The 27600-nt window shown below is 41.2% G+C and overlaps 1 protein-coding gene and 1 long non-coding RNA gene across 4 annotated transcripts; one reads left to right on the top strand and one right to left on the bottom strand.

Moving 5' to 3' along the window:
• On the bottom strand, window positions 1-23214 carry cssa14h10orf67 (chromosome ssa14 C10orf67 homolog). 2 transcript variants are annotated; one of them, XM_014140411.2, is made up of 16 exons: window positions 22732-23214; window positions 22345-22465; window positions 21458-21601; window positions 21273-21347; window positions 20871-21023; window positions 18562-18709; window positions 17397-17455; window positions 17175-17240; window positions 11584-11649; window positions 6080-6199; window positions 5885-5973; window positions 5562-5627; window positions 5307-5394; window positions 4473-4553; window positions 4296-4389; window positions 1-1464 (listed from the first exon to the last, which is right to left on the bottom strand). In XM_014140411.2, the coding sequence occupies exons 1-16, from the start codon at window positions 22815-22817 to the stop codon at window positions 1343-1345; spliced, it is 1578 nt and encodes a 525-aa protein (XP_013995886.1). In that variant the 5' UTR covers window positions 22818-23214; the 3' UTR covers window positions 1-1342. The 2 variants fall into 2 exon arrangements, with proteins under 2 accessions (XP_013995886.1, XP_013995887.1); XM_014140412.2 differs by lacking the exon at window positions 22345-22465 and having other exon boundaries at window positions 22732-23212.
• LOC123726677 (uncharacterized) lies at window positions 1357-27600 on the top strand. Of its 2 annotated transcripts, none has more exons than XR_006758775.1 (2): window positions 1357-1508; window positions 26861-27600. It is a non-coding gene; the product is annotated as an uncharacterized lncRNA (long non-coding RNA). The 2 variants fall into 2 exon arrangements; XR_006758774.1 differs by lacking the exon at window positions 26861-27600 and adding an exon at window positions 5314-5509 and having other exon boundaries at window positions 1384-1508.

The raw sequence follows: 27600 nt of genomic DNA on the forward strand, positions 1-27600 counted from the left end.
TTTACATTCTGATAATATTTTAATGGAAGAACTGGTATATATTTACAAAAAGTTACCATATATACTTCAAAGATATTCAGTAAAGTAGACTATACAGGTTGAGTAAAAGATGGTGCAAGGTGTAAATCAATAATGACAAATACATATATTATTATAATTTGAAGGGATTGTATAACTTGCAGACAGTGGGTCTATTCAACTTGTGCTATAAACAATCAGTTTTCACATTCTATTCCAAAGAGTTGAATAAAATGGTAAAGCTTGAACTGAGTAGTTCTGTACTAAGTGACCATAAACTTGGGGACTTGTTTAGATGGCTGAGAGCCATGGTTTTGGGAAGGTTTCCAGCCAGCACTTACTCTGATTAACCCTGTATGCTGAAACTCTGCTGGACTCCACCATACCAGCAATTTCTATTTATCCAGCATTTAATGAAAGCAATTACTTTAAGTCCAACAAAAATTCCCCACTTTGTTGTCTTACAACCAAAGCAGAAGCTCTGAAAGAGGCAAACGTCCCGAGTAAGAAACCCTCCTGAGACTTTTAAGGGACATAATATATATGCCAGCAGTTTCTATGACAACATGGTTACCCTACAGCCCATAGTGTTTTACTGAATGACCGGCTAGAATGTAAAAGTGTCTTATTAAAGTCACCAAATGATGGACTGTTGAAAATAACAAGGAGTTAATGTATAATCACATAATGTTTATAAAGAGGACTGTGGGACAGTGAAAGAGAGTCATATTCTAACCATCATCAGTAATAAATGACATCCAATTGAAGGAGAAATTGCTAATTGATTATAAGCCTGTCGTTTAATGTCATGAGGTTTGGCATGAAAGGGGCCTGCAGCAGCGGACTGTGGGGGTTTGGCTTTTTTTCTGAATGCAGCCTGGGAAAGTGAGATGTGGCTGGCTGGATTAGTGGTGTACCACAGTTTCGCGGGCCCCCCAAGCAAGGTCTGAGCAAGCCCCACAAAAAAAACTGTTAACTTCCTACAAATCTACACATTTTGCCAATGAGGATGAAAGAAAATCTTGCTGTTTTAAAGCTGATTTACTGCAACCGTACACATATTACATGGGGCAGAGAGAAAAATTAGGCAGACTAATTCTGATCTTTTTTCACTAATTGGTCTTTTGACCAATAGATCAGCTCTGAAAAATATCTGATGTGAAAAGATCTAATGTGATTGGTCAAAAGACCAATTAGTGGGAAAAAGATCAGAACTGGGCTGCCTATGTAAATGCAGCCTTAGGCTACTGAAATGCATCAGATATGTATGTAACTTTCTAATTTGTTTAATTGTCTGTAAAGCATAAATGTTGGTATAGGTTTGTCATTTTGAAGGGGTGCAGATTGCAGATGTGAGGGATGCTGTTTGCCTGGTATGGGACAGAGGGCCAGGAAGAGGAAGAATTCCACACAGCTCCTCTTCATCTCCTGATTCCATCTGGGATTCTACAATAAAATAATGTGGCATTACTTTATTGGCATCATGGACTGTAAGTTAAACCGTTAAAACAACTGTCATTATGATTCTGATATTATCATTGTTCTAAACCTACAGGATGACGTGAGAAGGATGTATAATCTTGCAACGAAAGTCAATGTGTGCAGTAAAGCATTTCACAAATGTTTACATTTTTTGGGGTATTATTTCTTATTTCAAAGATCATTGACACTTTTAGTCTGGACTATTGATCCATCCTTGTGGATTGATTCCCACCTTTACAATGTGTATTTTTCTTGTCCGGTTCAACAAATTCTGATTCAAAAGCAGTGGTTTCACCATCCCAAGTAATTTTTTTTACCAATAACATGAATTTGGGTACTGCCCATGGGAGGGGCGACATGACATCTCCCTGGCCAATTCTAAACAGGTCATGGACGCTCCATAGACCCCAAGGCAGTGGGAGGGGGAACTTTACTAAACCGTGTAACTGAATCAAACCAGTGGTTACCCCCTTTCAACAGCAGAGGAATGGCCATAACAATACCATTCACATTGCAGCACAGAGGACATGGTCCTTAGGGAGTGACTAGGATACTTTTTATTAACTAGAAAGCCAATGAGGCCCTTGAATAAAGAACATTTAGGCTCTTTCTCTAATCTTTTTTGGTTTATTTGCTTGCTTCTATTTGTAGTAGTTATTCAAATATGAAAATTGTATATAGGTAAACAATGTTTTAAGACTTGGAAAAGGCAATAAAATGAAAAGGATGCTGAATTGAGAACGGGGCTCTGATGTGCCCTTCTACTGACCTAGAGGTTTCAGGGTGCTTGAACACATCACAATTCCCATTGTTGAAGTTGATTAATTGAGACTGATAACTTACCATGAACAAAGATTGTAATAGAGTTTAATGCGGTAGGCCTGGGTTTGTAAATGCCTTATTCACATAGCTTTGTACTGAAGCATATGGGGGCCAGACGTATTCACTGACAAAGACGGACAAAATGTATTAGCCTTGTATGTTCTTCTAACAACCCTTTTTTGAAGATATTTTTTGGGGTAAATTCACTTAGCATTTTAAAACTGCTTGCCATAAAAATATAAAATGTGTACCCTTTTAACATTTTGTTTTAGATACCATTAACTTGTATGTGTTTAGATTAAAATGTTCTTGGAATGTTATACAGATTACAAGCAAACACTGGGTCCTTATTGCTAATAAAGACAAAAGTATGTTTAAAGCAATATGCATAAATATAATATGAATTTATATTAATAAGAACAACTACAGTTAGGCCTATTTAAAATGTATAAGTGACAGACATGATCAACAATTATACAAACATTTCAAATCACTGCCTAAAGCTTAGCCTGTTTTATGAGCAATTTAATATAAGTTCCTTGTTTATTGGAAGCCCACCACTTACTCAGTATGTGAACCCTTTCCACTCAACTGGTCAGCAATCAAAGAGCACGACACAGAGCACGAGCGTGCAATATAGGGCCAAAATCATTCAGACCATCTTAGATTACTGACCCACAGAATAAACATAATCTGATGTGTGACAACAGTGTTTGCCAACTCTTACTAAGTGTCAAGACCTGTATGCTGGCTGGTGCCTTATCTCCAATGTTTCAATTATGGAGTGTCAATGGTGATCTATGGGCTAAATTCCCATGGTTTAGTCAGGGGCTGGATGCATGATGTAGAGGTCATTGCCCACAGACCAATCGGTCTGAAGACCAGTGGCTTTTCAACTTTGTCACCCTCCACCATGCTGTTTGTCAGCCATGTTGACTCTACGCTATTGCATCAGCGGGCCCTTTGGACCTCTCACACAAAGCTAGGTCTGTATCAATGGACACTTGGACAGGGCTAGACCAAGTCATAAAACCTCACAGAACATACAAATAAACTTACCAATATACAAATAAATTACCTGATATAAAATCACTAAAAACATGAATTAACACAACTACAACTAACAGTGATACAGCTAATCATAATAAACTATTAATTATAAAATGTATATCCATGTTTGCTATCGAATTTGAATGGATACATTTAACCAAAAGTTACACAGTGTCTAAGTCATTTGAATAATATCATATCTGTGACATTAAAAAGTGTTCAAGGGAAAGGAGGAAGTAGCTAGTCCTAATGACACAGACATATTTTCTTAGGTTATTGGATTGTTTAGGCTACATATTTCAGCAGGACGACAGAGTAATCTATCAGATTAATTTGTTCGCTTCTGTGCGTCAGATAGTTCTGTCTGAGAGAGAGCTTTCATATTGACAGAAGGAATTAAGCCTCCTACTTATCTAGCCTAGTCATGTCTGCTAAGCTCATTAGTGGGGATCCCAATTATCAGAAAGTCAATAGTGCACAAACAGGAAGATTAAAGGGAGCTTAGCCAGGTTAATTCCTGTTTCTGTCACTCCTGATACCACATTAACAAGGGATCCCAATCCTATACATCTGTAATCCATTTCCAAAGGCAAATGGACATGTATCTATATGAACTCAAAGTAATTTTTCATCAGGCAAGTTACACTGTGTGTTGGGACAGTAAATATAGGTCTTTGCATATAGGTAGTAACCATGTCGCTTTATTGAAAACAATACACCTTCAGGGATACTGAAATAATCCATTCCTGAATGTCTTTTCTAAAGGTATTTAGGTCATTTCTTATTTGACATGTTGGGGCTGAATCCAAACATTAGAAGCACATCCTTGCATCAATGACAATGGAACTTAAGCTTCAAAGTTCGAGTTATGAATGCATGTCTCAGGTTAGGATTTGGTCCTAGTGGTTGGTTAAATGAGTTACCTGAACAATCTGTTCTTCTGCCACTCAACACACCGATGTCCATGATCTCACCGGTCCTGTCCATCTTCTGAAAACCTCCAGTACCTATGTTGGGCTGACATGGAAAACACGTTTAGCTGAAGAATCCAACACACAAGAAGTTAGAATACATTTCTGCCTTTTTCTTTTGATACAAACCAGAGGTATCCCTGTGGCATAGCTGCTCGGCATTTTGAATCCATTGTACACAGGACTTTGGTAAGAACCAGCACTGTCTATCTACAGGAAATAAAATAGACATTCATAACACAAGATATCTTTATAATTGGAGCAGGCTACTGTATGCAATTGGTTGCATTGATGCTTAGAGTGATAGGTTTGCAGTGCGATCAGTGTATAGCACTGTGCAGCTCACATCCATAGCATTAGAATCTTAACACCAGTGAGCTTTTAGAGAAACATCTTTAGCTTTCATCTTAACTGTCTTTCTAATGATTGACTGCTCATGGTGAACAGCCATGTGTGGAAAAGAGGGGGAAACAATCAAAAAAGCCGGACCCAAACCTATAAATATTCTTAAGCAACATCCAATTGAGAACTAAATGAGGGGCTACATGGGGCTGCACCTTTTAAACTCTGATCTGTGTGCTCTGATGTACCCATGTGAAAAACAAGACTGGGTGTGTGTGCATGTGTGAGTGAATAAGTGAGTGAGTGAGTGTGTGTGTGTGTGTGTGTGTGTGTGTGTGTGTGTGTGTGTGTGTGTGTGTGTGTGTGTGTGTGGTGTGTGTATTACACAGGTTTTGGTTTCCTCTGGTGATTGAGCCATGGAATTGGCTGACAAAAATCATGCCAAAGCCCATGTAATGGTTAGAATTTTATACTCAGTGAAATGTACTGTATCCCTACTACATTCTCTTTTCAGATCACTGTACTGCCCTTACCTTTATCCAAATGTATTAATATAAATCTTTACATGCACTTTCCCAAAAACCCATCCTAAAATCTCATTATGAATGCTTTGTTCCTCACCATGTAGTTGACTGAGGCATGTTGCAGTGAAGCTGCCTGCCGCTGTAACGTCTGTCGCAAGAACATCTCATCTTTGATGGCATGGAAACTTACAATGGATGTTTGAGAGAAACATTTGCTCAAAAACAAGATTTCAATATAATTAAACAAAATGTCAACTGGCTCAATATTTTTTTATTGAATAAAAGATGCAATTGACATTCTATGATCAATTTGCTATGCGCTAAATCAAAGTTAAAACACATTCATACATACCTCGCCTTCAGAATCTCAAATTTCTTTTCCCATATTCCGTTACAGCGAAACAACTGCTTTTGGAGTCTTTGGTAAACAACAAAGTAAAATACAGTGTGAGCGAATTAAATCCCATGTTGAGCCAGATGCACAGAGTCTGACATGCACTGAGATTAGCGTGGTAGGTGATCCTACTATAAATGTTATATCAAGGCTGATCTTTAACACTGCAATCATCAACACTGTAATACTAGTAGATAATGCAGTAATAACATGTAATTGTCTAACCTATTCATGTCCCTTCTTTCCAACCCAAAATGAGATTAGATAAAGTAGATACATACTTCTCTATATCTTGTTTCTGTAAGGTCTCCATCTTTTTCAGCTCATTAAGTTGTTCGATCAACTCCTCCCCCCCTTCAGCAACCTGAAACTATAGAAATAAACTAGTGAAGATTCCAATCATGTGTTCAGCGGTTTTCTTCTCCTGCTTAGTATAAATCATGTCATGTATGGATACTGAGGAGAGCAAATCTTACCACAGGCTGTTTTTCTGCTGCTTGAGCTTTTAAGATGACTTCCTGAGCAAGCATTTCTCTTTTTTGTTTCTCCTTCTCTGCACTCAATTTCTCATTAACTTCCTTTTCCACAGCATGTTTCTGAAATAAAAACATGGCTATTCAGTTTTGGTAACTCACATTGTTATCCCTTGACCATCAGTTGCGAAAAAAGGAACAATAGGATTCTAGAGGCCCTTGTGTGTTTTATCCATTTTCAAACTCAATTTAAAAATGGGGGGCCCCAGAGTCACACAGTACTGTGCGGTCGTTGCCGTTTAAGACGAGGGAGGACAATTATTTTTTCATGAGCATGGCCTTATTTCTATTACAGCATATTGTATGACTGGAATTCATATTCCACTCACCCAGCTCAATGTAACATTGATAGGTTTAGAGCCAGCACAAACTGGCTCTAACTAGAATAGAAAGAGGAGTGGGAGGCCCCGGTGCACAACTGAGCAAGAGGACAAGTACATTAGAGTGTCTAGTTTGAGAAACAGTCCAGTGTCTGTGTTCTTTTGCCCATCTTAATCTTTCTTTTTATTGGCCAGTCTGAGATATGGCTTTTTCTTTGCAACTCTGCCTAGAATGCCAGCATCCCGAAGTTGCCTCTTCACTGTTGATGTTGAGACTGGTGTTTTGTGGGTACTGTTTAATGAAGCTGCCAGTTGAGGACTTGTGAGGCATCTGTTTCTCAAACTAGACACTCTAATGTACTTTTCCTTGTGCACCAGGGCCTCCCACTCATCTTTCTATTCTGGTAGGAGCCAGTTTGCGCTGTTCTGTGAAGGGAGTAGTACACAGCATTGTACGAGATCTTCAGTTTCTTGGCAATTTCTCGCATGGAATAGCCTTCATTTCTCAGAACAAGTATACACTGATGAGTATCAGAAGAAAGTTCTTAGTTTCTGGCCATTTTGAGCCTGCAATCAAACCCACAAATGCTGATGCTCCAGATACTCAACTAGTCTAAAGAAGGCCAGTTTTATTGCTTCTTTAATCAGAACAACAGTTTTCAGCTGTGCTAACATAATTGCAAAAGGGTTTTCTAATGATCGACTAGCATTTTAAAATTATAAACTTGGATTAGCTAACACAACGTGCTATTGGAACACAGGAGTGATGGTTGCTGATAATGGGCCTCTGTACACCTATGTAGATATTCCATAAAAAATCAGCCATTTCCAGCTACAAAAGTCATTTACAACATTAACAATGTCTACACTGTATTTCTGATCAATTTGATGTTATTTTAAATGGACAAAAAAGCTGTTTTTCTTTCAAAAACAAGGACAATTCTAAGTGAACCCAAACTTTTGAACAGTAGTGTATACACATTATCCTATATATATATATATACAGAGAGAGCGAGCGAGAGAGTGAGAGAGAGAGTTGGGCTAATGAGGTTTCTGTCTGAACGTTCCGAGAACGCCACTTTCTCCTCTATAGCTGTTGCTATAAACGCATTGTGCTTTTTATTTCTGATAGTTTTTAGAACACCTATGAAGATATCCAGTGAAAGTAGACATGCAATTTGTTGACACCACAACACAGAACAAACTTGGATACACATGATCATGAATCAATAAAAATGTCTTAAAATCGCTGCTCAGTTTTGCTTGTTTACAGAGGTTCATTTTATAGGGAATTGTCTGTGGCGCTCGTGTTGTTATATCACCAACATTCCGAGAATACAGGAGCTAACATGACAGCCATCCTAAAACCTTGCCGAACTCTCTCTCTCTCTATATATATATATATATATATGGCTCTGGGGGGCCCTATGTTTTGAGTCATCCCACTAACTCAGGTCTAACAATGGTTGCTTTAAACAAACTAGTGGCCGTTATAATCAGAACCTAAGGCAGCATTGTGAATGGCCATGTTAGCTGATTTAGTGCACATGGTCTGGGGCGTGTGAAGGTCAGGTCAAGTCAGGTCACTGCTGGACATCGGCTTTTCTTAAGAAATTGAGAGTCCTCAAAGACCAAATTGTGACTCTCAAGACATATCTGGTTGTCTTTTGTATCAAAAAGGCATCTGTAATATCAATAGCCTAACCCTGCCACTTTGTTCTGTAAGCAGAGGGGTGGGGCTGGGGATATGTATGCTCATAAAAGCGTTAAGTTATATTCCTCAATAATTATTCCTTTAAATGCTCATTGAACAGCAGAAAATGTTACATATTGTGTCTTTAAGAGTATGCTCCCATAATCTGAAGGACTAACTCAGGTCTCATTATAAAGGCTTGAGACAGAGAGTCAGTTGGTTCCTATGTGGAAATGAATGAATAGGGAAAGACTAAGATTTGCCATATTGAGTGGTGGGTGTATTATAGCTGTGTTGTTAGTCTAGTTAAGACAAGGATGTCAGGATGGGGTTTCCATTCTTCTTAGTTTGAGAGAAAAAGAAAGGAAGGCCTTCTTGTCACCTTTCAGAAACTCATTGTCTTTAGAAAGGGAGAAAAGTCGTAGGTGTTAATCCGTAACAACAGGATGTAGCCTACAGCCAGCCTCAGCAGCTTGGATAAAGCACCAGGCCATAACAAGAATACCTTACCATATACAGTTGAAGTCGGAAGTTTACATACACCTTAGTCAAATACATTTAAACTCAGTTTTTCACAATTCCTGACATTTAATCCTAGTAAACATTCCCTGTTTTAGGTTAGTTAGGATCACCACTTTATTTTAAGAATGTGAAATGTCAGAATAATAGTAGAGAGAATGATTTATTTCAGCTTTTATTTCTTTCATCACATTCCCAGTGGGTCAGAAGTTTGCATACACTCAATTACTATTTGGTAGCATTGCCTTTAAATTGTTTAACTTGGGTCAAACGGTTCGGGTAGCTTTCCACAAGCTTCCCACAATAGGTTGGGTGAATTTTGGCCCATTCCTCCTGACAGAGCTGGTGTAACTGAGTCAGGTTTGTAGGCCTCCTTGTTCGCACACTCTTTTTCAGTTCTCCCCACAAATTTTCTATAGGATTGAAGTCAGGGCTTTGTGATGGCCACTCCAACACCTTGACTTTGTTGTCCTTAAGCCATTTTGCATTTATGCTTGGGGTCATTGTCCATTTGGAAGACCCATTTGCGACCAAGCTTTAACTTCCTGACTGATATCTTGAGATGTTGCTCCAATATATCCACATAATTTTCCATCCTTATGATGCCATCTATTTTGTGAAGTGTACTAGTCCCTCCTGCAGCAAAGCACCCCCACAACATGATGCTGCCACCCCCGTGCATCACGGTTGGGATGGTGTTCTTGGGCTTGCAAGCATCCCCTTTTCCCTCCAACATAACGATGGTTATAATGGCCAAACAGTTCTATTTTTGTTTCATCAGACCAGAGGACATTTCTCCAAAAAGTATGATCTTTGTCCCCATGTGCAGTAGCAAACCGTAGTCTGGATTTTTTATGGCGGTTTTGGAGCAGTGGCCTCTTCCATGCTGAGCGGTCTTTCAGGTTATGTCGATATAGGACTCGTTTTACTGTGGATATAGGTACTTTTGTACCGGTTTCCTCCAGCATCTTCACAAGGTCCTTTGCTGTTGTTCTGGGATTGATTTGCACTTTTCACACCAAAGTACGTTCATCTCTAGGAGACATAACGCGTCTCCTTCCTGAATGGTATGACGGCTACGTGGTCCCATGGTGTTTATACTTGCGTACTATTGTTTGTACAAATGAACGTGGTACCTTCAGGCGTTTGGAAATCGCTCCCAAGGATGAACCAGACTTGTGGAGGTCTACAATTTTTTGTCTGAGGTCTTGGCTGATTTCATTTGATTTTCCCATGATGTCAAGCAAAGAGGCAGTGAGTTTGAAGGTAGGCCTTGAAATACATCCACAAGTACACCTCCAATTGACTCAAATGATGTCCATTAGCCTATCAGAAGCTTCTAAAGCCATGACATTATTTTCTGGAATTTTCCAAGCTGTTTAAAGGCACAGTCAACTTAGTGTATGTAAACTTCTGACCCACTGGAATTGTGACACAGTGAATTATAAGTGAAATAATCTGTCTGTAAACAATTGTTGGAAAAATGATTTGTGTCATGCACAAAGTAGATGTCCTAACCGACTTGCCAAAGCTATAGTTTGTTTACAAGAAATTTGTGGAGTGGTTGAAAAACAAGTTTTAATGACTCCAACCTAAGTGTATGTAAACTTCCGACTTCAACTGTAAATCCATAACATTTTCCAGTTTGATCATCATTGATTTTTCTTTCTTTTATAACCATTTAGGTACTGAGAAAAACTCCCAGCAAAATCGTCTTGTATGACTTTTGGTGCCTAACAGACAACTCAGCTCATTGCACTGAATCCATATTAAATAGCAGGACCCAGAGCAAACTTGTCAACTGGTAGACGATGGCCCTGAGTAGGATGAGACAGTACATATTTTCCATAAAAAACTTGACAGATCCATAATGGTCAGGCACTATGGTCCCTGTATTGTTAAGTCATTGTTTATGAAGTGGACTTTCAACCACTCATTGTGGCTGTCCATTAAATCGGGCTAGCCAATCCACTCCAGCCATCAGCGTGTTGTGTCAGCTGCATGCATCTCTCTCTCTCCCTTTCTCTCTCTCTCTCTCTCACACACACACACACACACACACACACACACACACACACACACACACACACACACACACACACACACACACACACACACACACACACACACACACACACACACACACACACACACACACACACACACACACACACACACACTCCGGCTCTATGTGGTCAGTGTGTTGACAGAATCATACCCATCCTCCCCCCCAGACCAAGGGATGAATAAGCAAAAGTGGGAGTGATATATAGCTGAAGTGCTTCAGCTTTATTGTTGAGTAAACTCTATAGTCAATATAGTAGCGGTGGTGAGGTAGGTAGGTGTGTGTGTGTGGGGAGGGGGGTATCAAGGCTTGGTGTTAAAATTATTTAGAACAATTATAACAAAGTATAGATTTTGTGCTTTCAATAAATCCAGCTGTGGTAGTGTGAGTGTAGAAGCAATATGGTGTTATGCTATAATGAGGCTGCAGGGCTTTAAAGTTGCAACATTCAGCACTTTTTGTTTTACGTTTCTGAAACCGAAATAAAAGGCATTGCCTAGACATTCCTTGTGTCGTCTCAAAATAGTGCCACGACAGACACTTCGTTGATGATTTCACTTCGCTGTTGACTTATGTGGAACAGGTTGTATTTTAACCCAACTCCCATGGCTAAAATCAATAGGACAGAGACAACACGTGCGCACATTATCCCCTCTCTTTGCTTTATGAGCCTAATGTCTGCACTGATGGACTAACTGTCCTTCACTGGAGAGACCCAGACTTTTAAACATCCTGACACTGATAGCAGCACTTGACCGTGGCACGTTTTTACCTGTAGGGAATTTGGAAATGTAATGGTGGCTTCCACGACTCGCGAAACGTGTGCAGCCAGGTCATGTCAGTTACTTACCTCACTCTTCCGGAAGTCTTCAATGAGTTGTGTTTCTTTTTCCAGCTCTTGTTTTAGCGACTTCATCTGTGAAATTAATAAACAAGGTTGTTACAGAGAAGACAATCCTATTTTCCTTAAAATACATTTTCTGAATGATAAAACAGTACCAAATGGTTTATCGATCTAGTCTTGAGAAATTCATTGAATATCATTCATTAGCAACACATGATTATCATCTGAAGAGATTACGAGAGTATAATGATGACACTGTGGTTTGTTCATTAAGTACTTTTGCAGATAATGATTTTAGCGATAAAGCACTTAAAGTAAAAAAAAAAAGAAGCCAATGAAAATGATTCAATTTAGTTAAAAAGGACACTGAAGGCTTTGATTCCTTGATAGGTGTTTGTTAAATGCTATTGTGTAAAATCAACACCCAGGATATAAGTTTCTTCAGTTGCATTGAATGAAGAGCCCTCTAAAGACACTGTGGGTGGACACAAAGATCATTCAGCACAACAATAATGTGGGTAGAGCAAGACAGGATCCACAGGCAGGGTTCTACGCTGACATTTTTTACAAGGAGCACAGTTGCTCTTAAGTAAAAGATCTTAGGAGCACACAAATAAATATAAGAGCACAATCAAAACATACTTGGGGTATTAATGATAAGAATTTCCAGCAATGACAAAGCACTGGGTTTAGGAGCAGAAGAATAGATCTTTAAGATTGAGATATAGTCTATATAAGGCCTATATCATGAATCTTAGCTACATCCCCTGAAGAAGCTCTTCCATTTCCTTTCTTTCTGTGCCACCAAATGTTTACTGGTAAAGTTCCCACAAAGATTATGATAACTTTCATCTGTGGTTACCAGGCTCTGTTCTTAGTTAGCAAGCTAATACTGTAGCATACACGCCAAAATGGTTGCACTGTAGAGCCCTGACAGGGTAAGCTAGATGCCAGACTGTACCTGCCTGTATGATTGACCTATCGCTACCCTGCTTTCATGACTGTCCGCATTCCACCCGGCCTAGAATTGGTACAGGGTCCCACAGTATCCCACAGTGAAAAGGTTATGGGACATGGACAAGACTTCCTCCCATTGTCACGTCCGTCGTAAGAAGGAGACCAAGGTGCAGCGTGGTAGGCGAACATTTTTCCTTTATTAAAAATGAACACCGTCAAAACAACAAAACAATAAAGCACAAACGAAACATGAAGTAGATGGCGTGCTTGCAGGCAACTAACCAAAAAAACAAGATCCCACAAAACCCCAGTGGGAAAAGGCTGCCTAAATATGATCCCCAATCAGAGATAACGAATGACAACTGCCTCTGATTGGGAACCATATCAGGCCAACATAGGAATACAAAAACATAGATATACATAATCTAGAATGCCCACCCAAATCACCCCCCGACCTAACCAAATAGAGAAATAAAAAGGCTCTCTACGGTCAGGGCGTGACAGTACCCCCCCCCCCAAAGGTGCGGATTCCAGCCGCAAAACCTGACTCAATAGGGGAGGGTCCGGGTGGGCATCTAGCCTCGATGGCGGCTCCGGTGCGGGACGTAGACCTCGCTCTGTTCGCGGATCTGCCATCCTCGGTGGTGACTCTACTTCCGGGGTTCGTCGCTGAAAGCTCCGGACCGCCGATCGTCGCCGGAAGCTCCGGACCGCCGACCATCGCCTGAGGATCCGGACCGCCGACCATCGCCGGAGGCTCCGAACCGCCGACCGCCGCCGGAGGGTCTCCGAACCGCCGACCGCCGCCGGAGGCTCTCCGAACCGCCGACTGCCGCCGGAGGCTCCGGACCGCCGACCGTCGCCAGAGGCTCCGGACCGCCGACGGAGACTCCGGACTGCAGACCGTCGCTGGAGGCTCTGGACTGCAAACTGTCGCTGGAGGCTCCGTGCCATGGATCATCGCTACAGGCTCCGCGCCATGGATCATCACTGGAGGCATCGTGCCATGGATTATCACTGGAGGCTCCGGGCCATGGATTATCACTGGAGGCTTCGTACCATGGATCATCACTACAGGCTCCGGGCCATGGATCATCACTGGAGCCTTCGTGCCATGGATCATCACTGGAGGCTTCGGACCATGGATCATCACTGGAGGCTTCGTGCCATGGATTATCACTGGAGGCTCCGGGCCATGGATTATCACTTGAGGCTCCGGGCCATGGATTATCACTGGAGGCTTCGTGCCATGGATCATCACTACAGGCTCCGGGCCATGGATCATCACTGGAGCCTTCATGCCATGGATCATCACTGGAGGCTTCGGACCATCACTGGAGGCTTCGTACGTGGAGCCTTAACCGGTCTGACGAGACTGGGGAGACACACTAGAGGCCGGGTGCGTGAAGCAGGCACAGGACGTACCAGGCTGGAGAGACGCACTGGAGACCGGGTGCACGGAGCTGGCACAGGATATACTGGGCCGTGGAGGCGCACTGGAGGTCTGGAGCGTAGGCCTGGCACAACCCGTCCTGGCTGGATGCTCACTTTAGCCCGGCAAGTGCGGGGCGCTGGCACAGGACGCACTGGGCTGTGAAGGCGCACTGGCGACACAGTGCGTAGCGCTGGCGCAGGATATCCTGGACCGAGGAGGCGTACTGGAGAGCAGGAGCGCTGAGCCGGCACAACCCGTCCTGGCTGAATGCTCACTTTAGCCCGTCGAATGCGGGGAGCCGGTAACGAGCACACCGGGCTGTGAATGCGCACTGGAGATACGGTGCGCATCACCGCATAACACGGTGCCTGACTGGTCACACGCTCCCCACAGTAAGCACGGGGAATTGGCTCAGGTCTAAACCCTGACTCCGCCAATCTCCCCGTGTGTCCCCCCCCCCATTTTTTTTTTAAGCTGCCTCTCGGGCTTCCGTCGTTGTCGTACTAATTCCTCGTATTGTCGCCGTTCCTCTCTTGCTGCCTCTAATTCCTCCCTTGGACGGCGATACTCCCCAATTTGCGTCCAGGGCCCTTTGCCGTCCAGGATCTCCTCCCATGTCCACTCCTCCTGGCCACGCTGCTTGGTCCGTTTTAGGTGGGATCTTCTGTCAAGTACGTCGTAAGAAGGAGACCAAGGTGCAGCGTGGTAGGCGAACATTTTTCCTTTATTAAAAATGAACACCGTCAAAACAACAAAACACAAACGAAACGTGAAGTAGATGGCGTGCTCGCAGGCAATTAACCAAAAAAACAAGATCCCACAAAACCCCAGTGGGAAAAGGCTGCTGTCAGGGCGTGACACCCATGGTGCCCTTACATATACTGTGTGCAACATTTTTGCTTGAGCAATACACGGGTCAGGATGACATATTATTACATGCGAGTTCCAAACACTAACTCTTGATTGCTTCAGTTGCATCCCATGGACTCCCACAGTTTAAACTTAAGTTGACTAAACTTAAATAATCCTCTCCTTATCACACACTTAAAAGGTAATTGTGCTGCAGATTATGAGTTTTACGGTAGCTTTTGCACAGATCTGTATTCTTTTGCGTGCTGAAAATGTCACCTTATAGCTCCATATATATTTCTGTTCAAATAAAATGGTGTTCTTACAAGTATAGATGTTGTGTATAATTCATCCTTGATGCAAGCCAATGTACTGTTAGTGTTCTATGTGATTGTGACATTCAGGGATGAGGGAGTGAGTCTTGAGATGGGTAGCTGAAGCTTACACCCAGCTGGGCTTTCAGCGGCTAGGCTTTGGCCTCCCATTGGAAGTCTCTCCCTTGGGGCCCTACAGCTATGGAAGAAGCAAATGTTCTGCTTCATTGATCAAAGTCAGCAAAATAATGTGAAAAACGTCCTCTTTTTTTTTCCCATTTTACATTTTTATGCATAAACACTATAGTAGCACTTAACATTGAGTTTGTCAGTCACAGGAAGGGTACAAAAGGTCCGGTAACAAAGACATTTGAAAAGAGGGGGATTTGAATTGTTACATTAAATATGTATAATCCTTTTGACTGATGATTGAAATTACATTAAGGACATCTTTATTAGAAGTCTTTAACTAAAGCTGCTCCTTAGAAGGAGTTTGGATACACACCATCTGCCCCACACACCATTAACCTCTACTCATCCCTGGCTGTTTGGTGTTTATTGAAGTGAAAAGAACGGGGTCTATCAATGAGCCACACTTTTGATCTCTAACCAATCTTTTTTTGTTTCTGTATTTCTAATGGTGATCATCCTCTGACCAAGATCGCCAATTACTGTTGTTTTGATTATGATGAAGCCCAGTATCTATGTTCAGATTCCTTTTACTGAGTGCTTTCTCTGATGTTCACTTTTATTTTAACCATTGCACCTACAGGTCCCAAAATGACCTAGGTTATTATTGGATACTAATAATGCATCCTTCAGGTGGACAATTGTTTTGTATGTCCAAAGAAAACTATGATTAGAGGGAGAAGGCCTGTAGTAAATCTCAAGTATTCTGTGACAAATTAACAAATAACTTATGCCTTATACAATGTAATTTATGTATTGAATATTTTATTTTTATCGGTACGCAGTTAATTACAATAATCAATGAGGTGAGACTTACTTTTATTAGATACAAATTATGTATCCTAGCAACCCTATGGGGTCAGGGCAAGGCATTCAATAAAGTGTGTTAGAAGTGGCCAAATTGAGTGCTAGAGTAGCACAGGAAGTGTTAGCTTTTAGATTCTACCACTACTGATTAGTATCTTTAAAGTGAAAAGAGAAGGTGGCTGAGAAAAACAATTATGACTGGTATATTTGCTTTATCAACAATCCACCTCACCCATTTCTGTGGGTAATGATTGCTACCTTTTGTAAATGAAAAAGCCAAGGGTGTAGTTGTTTTGTAAGAATGTATTTTTCTACATTGACCAAATCAATACGACAGCTGGTAGTCCCTTTAAATAACCAAGAAATATATACTGTAGGGTAGAGCTGTTCAAAAGAGTTGACAGGCATGAATAGTAGAACTTGTACAATTTCTATCATTTCAAGCACAATTCAGTAAAATTATATGGCAGAATTCCATTTTTCACACCACATATGACTATTAAACAGATCATCTACATTTACAGTATCAATAAAGAATGATAAATAATCCTAACCTAACACATTAAAGCATGGCCTTCAAGGCCCATTCGCCAAATGTTGCACCAATGAAACCAGACTACTGTCAAATATTAACCTTTTTTTTCTCAGTGAAAGGTTGATAATACCTCATAAAACCATTTAGATTGTCTTCCTCCACTTACCAGTTGCTTTACAGTAAGAGAGACGCAGCAATGTGTCGGCATCCTTCATTTTGATGACAAAACTAACAGAACATTCACCTGCACTGAAATCTATCAGGGCTCTTGTCTTACCTGGCATATGCTAGCAAGGGTTTTTTCCCACTCTATACGAGTGGACTGCAAACACTGCCAGGAAGATTGCCTCTCAGGCCTTGTAATGTGGATAGAACAGCAGTTCAGCATGGGCAGGGTTGAGGGTGGAGAACTTTGAGACATGTTTTGTAAACATAGTTTTCTCACCAGCCAAATTCAACATTGACTCACTTGGAGGTCGTAAAGACTGGTGACAAGGAAAAGGATGCTTACCTTCTTTCTGGCGGAGTCCTTCTCAATGCTGAGTTGTACTTTCAGATGATCATAGTCACTGGTCATCTAGAATTAAAATGGGGGGGAGGGGGGGTTACCATAACCACTTCTCCTAATTCGCTCCACTTTATACAAAACAATGCATGGTGATCCTTTTTGCTTTACATGTACATAAATGTTTTGCTTTATGCATAGTTGCAAAATAACCATTGTTGCATGTACCTTTTGCAGGGCTTTTTTCTCGTCCTCTAACTTTGCTTTCACATCGTTTAGATTATGTGCTGAAAAAAAGTCAAAAGAGCACTTTGGTTAGCTGAGATGGATAGCAAGAGACAGGAAACACTTCCAATTTCATTTGGTTTTAGGCTATCAGAGGAATAGGGTGGAAGGGGAGAGTAGGCCTAAGAGACAGGGTTGTTGGAGTTTGAGAGAGTAGTGTGACATGACGTCCATCCACGTCCCATTGAGTTACGGCGGTGGCCTGAGAAAGTCCACTTGAATCCAGTGTGGCCTAGGTCCTGACAGGGTTCTGACCTGGCATTCCACCCTTGATGAGCTTGGCCTGCCACCAACTGTTCCTCTGGTGACCTAAAAACACTAAGTTCAAGAACCAAGTGTGGGTTTGCAAACTTTGCACCCAACTTCTTCAGATAAAGCTCTTATAGTTAGTCACAGCACATACAAAACACTTACTTGATTTGAATGAACGACATATAAAAGAGGAGATGCTCTTTGGGCAGAGACACCACACACCACATTTTAAGAATATGGTTAAGGTCATATTAATGAGATATGCCCTCTTCAAAACCCCATCCGATATGAATTGTAACATGTAGCAGTCAACGGAGGCCTTGGCGCTATCACATTTTATCAGGTGAGATATGTTTGTGCTCCGTTTGTATCTATACATCCGGGGGAACATATTCAGATGGTTACCTAAGTTACATAAGCAATTAATGAACATCAAACATTTAGAGAGATAAAACGCTGATCCTTGAAAATACACCTGTGCACTGTTTACTTTCTCTTGAAGGACTCCCACACTGTGGACTGGATGGCCAAACATTACAATCTGACCAATGGCTGCCAAACTGTGAGTTATTAGCTCATGTTTCCAGACAATATCTGCTGCAGGGGGCACATGATTAGCCTAGTTGAAACGGCAATTGATGTAGGAAGTTTGCATATATGGTTAAAAAGTAAAGATTTATCAATTACACTAAACAGTTCAACATAGTTATTGAGTCACAGAATTACATCAACATGGATTTTATGGTCCAGATTCTATGACTTAACATCTTAAATCCTATAACATTTCAATAAGCACATCTTAAAAAACTGCAGGGAATAGGATTTGTTACAAAAAAGAAAAAAATCCCCACAATACCAAGATCTTCCAACTGCTGCTCTTTAGCCTCCAAGGAATTGCGGACCTGGTCCATGACAATGTGCATGGAGTCAATGTTGTCTTGTAGCTTTTGATTCTCTTGTCTCAGCCATTCTTTATCCGGGTCATCCACAGCCTCACAGCTAATCTGAAGAAAAAAAATGACAACTCCTTTTTAACCTTTTTTCTTTAATCCGTAAAACAAAAGGCACACAGCTCAAGCTGCGTGGCAAGTATGAGTCCTTTTCAGAAACAAAGCAATCGTACAACTTTCTGCCTCCTACGATTTCCCCCTGAATAATAAAAAGCCGAGGCACACAAAAAAAGAACTCCGGCCATGAGTTTTTTTCACCCCTCTTTGCCCGGAAGAAAGAAGGCAGTACATTATATACAAAGACCATAATTCATGGGGACATTTTTATTGACAGGGATAATACATATCATACTGTTTGCGTGCCCCTGTCATTCAGGTCAATTTATTCTGGAAGTCCAAAGCGGCAGCTGGGCCTTTCCACCCACGGTCTGGGCCCTGGTGTCTAACAACCGCTGCCTGTAACTAGGCAGGGCTAAGGGGGGAGACTGGGGGAGTATGGTTGGGCAACACCAGGGGGTTTGAAAAGTGCACAGCTTCCAGGGGGGGGGGCTTGTTGCCTTTGTGTCTTCCCTCAGTGGCAGCGCTGCCAGTGTCACCAGGATCACATCACATGTCAGAGCAGTGAAGTTTGCAGACTGGGAGCCGCATGGAGCCCATCAGGTTCCTGTGATATCCACGCAGTTGGCCCTCTCCACTTTGTGCTGCAGCCACCATTCATGCCCTGGACATTAACAGGGCTTTTGCATGCCTGTCACACTTAGGACTGTGCAGTGTGCAGGCGTTCAAAGGCTTTCAAAGCTTCAAGGTCCCCCCCACCCTGCTTTTCCCTTGTTTTGTTTCCTCCTCTTGTTTTAGAATGAAAGAAGACAGTACTTTTGTGAGCAGGGGTCATATTTGAGTAAAGAAATCTAACTTTTTAAAATAATATGAATGCCTTTTTGTTTCAGCTGGAATGAGGCCAAAACTGTGCGAATTCAATAGATTTTTGTAACAGAGAGCCACCCAATACAATCAGGTTTGCCAAAAGACACATTTAAATTAAAAAGGAAACACACATAGTTAAAGCCATGCTTCATAAGCTTGACATTATTAGGAACTGCATGCACTTTATGGACTAACCTATTATGCTGTATCAGCGTTAATCAAATAATGAAAAAACTATTTAGAGGGATTATAAGGTTAGGAGTTCTTGCGTTGCGTGTGACACTTCAGTTTTGACGCCGCGTTAGGCTAAGCTACATGTCATGCCAGAGGATTACCCAGTTGGTCCTCTCTGTAATCAGCCTGGGCAGCGTTCCATCTACCTTGGCCCAGCCCCGACCCGACCGGCATCAACAAATGATCACCTCTTCACGCACCACCAAACACCATCCATCCCCTCGTCTCTCTCCCCCATCCAAGATAAAGTTACCTAACTATGAGTGACAGCAATAAACACAAGTTTTTCTTGTTTTACGGGGGTTCCCTCTGTCTCTGTTTCTCTCTACACAGCTGTATCTAAAACCCAAAACACTGCATGGCTGACTGTGACTGTTTCCACTGCGATTGAAGAAGAAACGCTACTTCCTTTACCTCTGGCTCCACCATCTGCCGTAGAGTGGTAACTACGAGTGATTAGCCATGCGGTTTTCCCATGGCCATGACCACTCTCATTAGCACAAAGAACAAAGGAGCGATTCTCCAGAGCTGCAGTCATCTGTTTCACTTTGAGAGGCTGGTTTTGTGTGACTGCTCTCCCTGCCATCTGCCTACAGTAGAGTCCCACTTGTGTTGGACAAAACTAAAATACTGAGGGGCGAGAGAGGACTCAAGAGATAGAGTGAGGGGCTGCCCAGGCTCATTAAAACAAGGCAATTAGAGGAATACACCTCACCTTGTAACACTAAATATCTAATTAATGTTGATTTCTGGGGGGGTGTCACTCACCACATAAAAGGTATGAGTGATGAGAGACTGATGAGAAATGAATACCTTTTGGTCAAACAAAAGGTGTGTATATCACCACCCCTCTCTTGAATGCATTTTAATCTAACCATGATTAACTACAATCGTATTGTTCACCACTGGCAGCTCTAGCAGAACCTTTGAATATTCTTAATTCTTTAACTTCTTAATTTGGAATATAATTAGGCTATATTAGAAGACAAAATACAATATGTGACTCACATCACTAGAGTAAGTGGGCAAAGTGAAGAACACACTGATCCTGGCCTACCTTTGTGAAGACTCTCTCCTCATATTCCCTCAGCTGTTCACTCATACACTTGATGTTCAAGTTCTTCTCTTGGATCTCATTCATCAGATCTTTCAGTCTCCCTGTGTCACTAGCAACAGCAGCTACATTTTCTCCTTTTTTAAGGTAGTAATTCTGAAATAAAACAACACAGTCAAATCAAATGTTATTGTTCGCATACACGTTTAGCAGGTGTTATTGTGGGTGTAGCGAAATGCTTGAAATACACAGTCAATATATTTTGAAAGCATTATAAAAACTTGGTGATAGAGACATGCACACATGCAATGCTCTTTAGTATTTGGTATACAATAAGAGTTATGACAATACACGGTGAAACATGTTCGTGTTGTAACACACCAACTAGGCCTAATGTGTCCATACCTTGTAGCTGCCTCTGATCACATGGATTGCATCATTGAATTGTTGTTGATAACTTTTCCGAATAACTTTTACTTTCTGTATGAAACAATATGTTTAGTTTAGTTTATAAGCATAATGCAATTTGACTGAGAACATGGTAATTATTTATATAACAAAATAATTTGTACAAATTAAATATCTGTCACCTCCTTATGGTGATTCTCCAAACTCTTCACTTTGTCATTCATGCTGGTATACAAGGACTCTGCCTCTTGCTGAAGTTTGGACTCATAGTGTGCCTGTACGAACTTTATTTTCAAAAAAATCTCTTTTTTCAGGGTATCCATATTCTAACAAACAAAAGGGGAGATTAGTCAACATTTTTTACGTAGGCATGTTGAGCCAAAGCACATTCCAGCACAATTCATCAACTGAAATGCATCTTCTTCTTATACTGTAAGCTAGATGTTGTTTAGTCTACATCAAGACTGTGCTCTTTTAAAGCACAAGGGACATAAGTATAACTCAGCAGCTAGAATAATCAGCTTGAATCAGTAGGAAGTAGCTACTGTACTCTGTTTCGGTTCCTTCTTTGTTGAATTGGTATCACTTTCAATCTTTGGAGGATGAATACCCCACAAATCTACTAGCCTGCCAATCAATTTGTTTAACTCTGCAGGCAAGGGCAGCCATTGCTGCGCCCTTGCTAACATTTTTTCCCCAGAACAAAGCCTCCATATGCCCTCTCAGCAGGGGACTGGGGAGATATAAGAGCCATGCATTTAGGCCTAAAGTTATAGGAATTTTGAGATGAAAGGGGATGCAGAGTGAATTGAAACACTGAGCAAATCTAGAGGAATGCACAAGTCACTGTCACCCAGGCATTTCACTTTCTATGTTGCTCTTCTGATTGCAGTGTTTTTTGCACATAGCCAAATCAAAAAGGATAATACTAATAATTGGAGTTGTTTGAAAATATAAACTTTTCGATTGTATAAATTGCATCTTTATTTTGTAATAAACATGTGCATTTATTGTATGGAGAAACAAAGTTATTATATAAGCAAGCAATGTACAAACTAAAGTAAACTACCTTTATAAGTTCAGCAGTGTGGTCAGATAGTAACTTGACAGTGGGTAATTCTGAGACATCGGTTTGGACAGAAGCATCTGTACCAAAGAATCCCACCCTCAATTGATTCCCCAGTGAAAACCTCCACATTAGGCGCCGCAGCAGACAAACAGGTAAATTAGACAGACAACAAAACACACAGGTAGAGAAAACAATGTCAATCATTCTAAAAAATATCTATTTTTTTTTTACAGGTGCTTGCCCAATAAGATAACCAAGATAGCTAACGTTACCAATATTGAGAGTCAAGAGATAGCTGGGTACCGTTAGAATGTGCACATGTGGCAGAAAAAAGTTGTAGCTAGCTAGCTTGTTTGGCTAACGTTAGCGAATTAGCTAGCTACTTACTTGCGAATTTCCTCTATTTCTTTAGAAAATAGCTCCTCTTCGTCCTCATTCATACGCATCTTTTTTTGTTTAATAGCGAGGTTCATGACCGTGAATGTCAGACAGATTTTGTGTTTCAAAATCACTTGCTAGCTAGCTAGCTGATTTGCTAGTTTGTCTTTGCCACTCCAGATTATGGTGTTGCTATAGCAACTTGGACACAACTGGGAAACTAGCTCTCATCAGGAGCACGTATGATTTTCTACTTGTTTCTATCTTCTTTACTTTAAATTGTCATTGAGCTAGTTATTTGAATAGTAGACGTGTCAACTCTCTCCAGCCACGATTATCGAACAATTATTATTATTTTCTTTACGTTACATTGTAACCAGCTAGCTGGCTTGCAACCAGAGGTCTATCTGCCTGCGCACGCGCAACACTGACACGCACTGCTATGAAGGGTCGTTACTAGTTACCACAAACACAAAGTCATAAACCCCGCCTATTTCTACAATTTATCTTCTTAAAATGTGATTTTAAACCTTAACCCTAAAAAGCTAGTTTTTGATTTCATGAATTTTTACCATATTGAGCCAATTTTGACTTGGTGGCTGTGGTAACTAGTGTAAACCGCCACCGCAAGTGCTTGTTCAGTCTAGCGTGCAGGTTATGGTTGACCGTCATGAAGAGGTTTTGGGCACCAGAGGGACCCCAATTAAATGTTTTTTTTTTCTTCATAACAACCAACTGATGTTAACAGCATAATCAAAATATGAATCTGTGAAACTGCAACTTTCAGATGATGACACTTATTTTTGTGCAAATGTATGATGAATGCATTCGTTGATTCAGATTACTATTTGATCTATAATTTACTCCTTTCCAAATGTGTAACATTCTGTTCCTGTGAACATAACAATTTGTATCCAGGCAGGCTTCACTGTTACCACTCTTGTGAATTTCAGTTCATCATATTTTTGTTGATTATTGAAATTGAGGCAAATAGGGCAAAATAGGGCCAATTAAATTGTACACATTTCAAAATTGAATGGATCTGAGATTAGTGAAAAACTCACAGTATGAATTGTTATCACACAATACAAAAACATTTAAATAGTTTTAATATCCTAGTCTGTCTAAATAACATAATCTCTTAGAGTCTGATTGAGCAACATAATCCCTAAATCTGAAATCTATTCCCCTGGTAAAGCCCCATCCATAGCCAGTCACAGAGGCAGCAGACTAGGTATGTCTCCTCCCCTCCCCCTTTCACACAGCGTTGCTTACAGTACATCTGAGTCTGCCCTGAGGGCCAGGCAGTATGGCACTTTAATTAATCAAAAACAGTTTAGTCCAATGAATAGGAGGTGATGGTATTATTATTTGTTTTTCTGTGTTTACTAGTGAATATAATCCTATTTTCTGGAATGTGAAGTCTTTGTTTGAGATATTCTCTTTTAAGATTCAGTGCCTCACAGCTATGTGGTTTTGGAATGGAATCACACTGAAGATCAATACCACCCACGTCAATAGGGATACAGCCTAACCGCCGTGGAGACTCAGGGGAGGGATGTGTGGGGGGTGGGTGTTGACCACCACTGAAGCAATTGTCTCAAACATCTTATTTAGCAACACTTCACAACATACATAGAGATTGTATTATGTATTCATGGTTGTTCACATACAGTATTTGTAAGTTTAACTAACTTAAACAGAATTGAAATCTATTGTTATTGTTTTATCAAACTGTTGGTTTTGAGGGGAAACTTGTCAGAGTCCATATTTTTCCTGACCATACTGGGTGAGAACAATAGGCCATCTGCAGCCCAGAACAATGTCACATTTTTAAGGAAGAACGACACGGGGGTCTCCATTCAGTAACACTGGTTAACGACTACTACAGGAAATATAAGTGTGTCTTATTAAAAAATAAATGTCCCCATGCATTGGAGATAAAAAAAAAAAAAAAATGTATTCAACCAATACTTTTGTTTTGAACAAAGGATGAATTTTGGGACACATTTGCTAATGTTTGAAAATAATGGATTCAAAAAAGATGATCTAATCCTCACAAGTTAGATTGTGCATGCATAATTGCTCTATCAAATACATATTGGAAAACAGACAGACTCCCCCCCATCAGCTCCAGTAATGCTGGTGATTTCTATTGATGAAGCACATAGGTTACCCATAGTGCATTAATGGGCTATCCCAGTAATTTGATTTGCTAATTGTGACGCCGTAATGCAACAGTGTGACAGGGCTGGAGTTGAAGGGCCCTTGTGAAGTGTTTGGTAAGTGTGTTTCTTCAATAGAGAAAACATGAGACATTGTGAACCCTACGACACTAATTGATATAATTGTTTCTGATGTAATTCAGAGGCATGTAAGAAAAGCATGTTCACTGCATTTGAAACACTTTAATTGTAATTGACAGTTTAAAGACGTCAAGATTTTGTTTTTCCCTTTGCATAGGACCTTATAGTTGCAATGCTATGAGTTGACTTTGTTTGTGTTAAAGTCAGCGTTCATTATAAACTCAGCAAAAAAAGAAACGTCCTCTCACTGTCAACTGCGTTCATTTTCAGCAAACTTAACATGTGTAAATATTTGAATGAACATAACAAGATTCAACAACTGAGACATAAACTGAACAAGTTCCACATGCATGTGACTAACAGAAATGGAATAATGTCCCTGAACAAAGGGGGGGTCAAAATCAAAAGTAACAGTCAGTATCTGGTGTGGCCACCAGCTGCATTAAGTACTGCAGTGCATCTCCTCCTCATGGATTGCACCAGATTTGCCAGTTCTTGCTGTGAGATGTTACCCCACTCTTCCACCAAGGCACCTGCAAGTTCCCTGACATTTCTGGGGGGAATGGCCCTAGCCCTCACCCTCCGATCCAACAGGCGCTAGACGTGCTCAATGGGATTGAGATCTGGGCTCTTTGCTGGCCACGGCAGAACACTGACATTCTTGTCTTGCAGGAAATCACGCACAGAAAGAGCAGTATGGCTGGTGGCATTGTCATGCTAGAGGGTCATGTCTGGATGAGCCTGCAGGAAGGGTACCACATGAGGGAAGAGGATGTCTTCCCTGTAACGCACAGCATTGAGATTGCCTGCAATGACAACAAGCTCAGTCCGATGATGCTGTGACACACTGCCCCAGACCATGACGCACCCTCCACCTCCAAATCGATCCCGTTCCAGAGTAAAGGCCTCGGTGTAACGCTCATTCCTTCGACTATAAACACGAATCCGACCATCACCCCTGGTCAGACAAAACCGCGACAAAACCACGACAGTCCTGTCTGGTCCAGCGACATTGGGTTTGTGCCCATAGGCGACGTTGTTGCCGGTGATGTCTGGTGAGGACCTGCCTACAAGCCCTCCGTCCAGCCTCTCTCAGCTTATTGGGGACAGTCTGAGCACTGATGGAGGGATTGTGCATTCCTGGTGTAACTCGGGCAGTTGTTGTTGCCATCCTGTACCTGCCCCGCAGGTGTGATGTTCGGATGTTCCGATCCTGTGCAGGTGTTGTTACCCGTGGTCTGCCACGGCGAGAACGATCAGCTGTCCGTCCTGTCTCCCTGTAGCGCTGTCTTAGACGTCTCACAGTACGGACATTGCAATTTATTGCCCTGGCCACATCTGCAGTCCTCATGCCTCCTTGCAGCATGCCTAAGGCACATTCACACAGATGAGCAGGGACCCTGGGCATCTTTCTTTCTGTGTTTTTCAGTCAGTAGAAAGGCCTATTTAGTGTTCAAAGTTTTCATAACTGTGACCTTAATTGCCTACCGTCATGCTAGAGGGTCATGTCTGTTACTGTCTTAACGACCGTTCCACAGGTGCATGTTCATTAACTGTTTAAGCATGGGAAACAGTGTTTAAACCCTTTATAATGAAGATCTGTGAAGTTATTTGGATTTTTACGAATTATCTTTGAAAGACAGGGTCCTGAAAAGGGGATGTTTCTTTTTAGATGTATGTTGTGTCAACAACATAATACATTCTAAACAAATTAAACAACATTGTCGGTAGGCTAGTCCGGTCTTTCTGTTCTGTTGTGATTTACCGTTCCATTTTCATAGAATTTAAATGGTTTGGCCTATGAATAACTGATATTTTGTCCTCTCCTCCAGGCTTCCGTCCTTCTCTCCTCCAGGACCCGGAAAAACTGTTACGCTGTCGCCATATGTAGGAGAGTGTCAATTCGTGTATCCTACTGCGGTGGAGTTTTGAAATCCACCACACACACTTTGAAACAGCTGTTGTTTTTCTCAGATGAGAAAAGAATGCACACATTTAAAAACAATACGCTACTTATGCTTTTATCTATAAAATGTATAGCACAACTATCTACATTTCTTTTTACACATGTATTTTGGGTTTCCCCCTCTGTGATTGAATTTTCCTGACAATACACTAGAGATTTTTTGTATTATTATTTTTTGTCTTATTATTAATTCTTATTTACAATGACAGCCTACCCTGGCGAAACCCAGACTATGCTGGGCCAATTGTGCACAATCACAGCTGGTTGTGATACAGCCTGGAATTGAACCAGGGTCTGTAGTGATGCCTCTAGCACTGAGATGCAGTGCCTTAGACCACTGCGCCACTCAGGAGCCCTCAGGAGAGATGAAGGAGAGTTTCATTTCATACAAGCACATTAGTATCCACGTTTTCTCTGCACATCTGATTACCTTTGACCTTTTTCAAGCGGAGGCGAGGAGAGGACAGAATTCCAATTTAGATTCTCCCTTTGTAACAGTGATTTGACGGTGCAGAGTTTTAGAATACATGTTGCCCTCTAGTGGTGATAGGATAGTACCTCATTGGGGAATTAAATCTTGCAACAATAAACTGCACATTTATCACA

The sequence above is a fragment of the Salmo salar genome, chromosome ssa14, assembly GCF_905237065.1.
Source record: "Salmo salar chromosome ssa14, Ssal_v3.1, whole genome shotgun sequence".
Lineage (NCBI taxonomy): Eukaryota > Metazoa > Chordata > Actinopteri > Salmoniformes > Salmonidae > Salmo > Salmo salar.

Coding starts and splice junctions, on each gene's coding strand:
- cssa14h10orf67 (XM_014140411.2), bottom strand. CDS start 22,817: ATGAACCTCGCTATTAAACAAAAAAAGATGCGTATGAATGAGGACGAA. Junction 22,466..22,731: donor GAAATAGAGGAAATTCGCAA/GTAAGTAGCTAG, acceptor CCTAATGTGGAG/GTTTTCACTGGGGAATCAAT. Junction 5,974..6,079: donor CAGCAGAAAAACAGCCTGTG/GTAAGATTTGCT, acceptor TTATTTCTATAG/TTTCAGGTTGCTGAAGGGGG.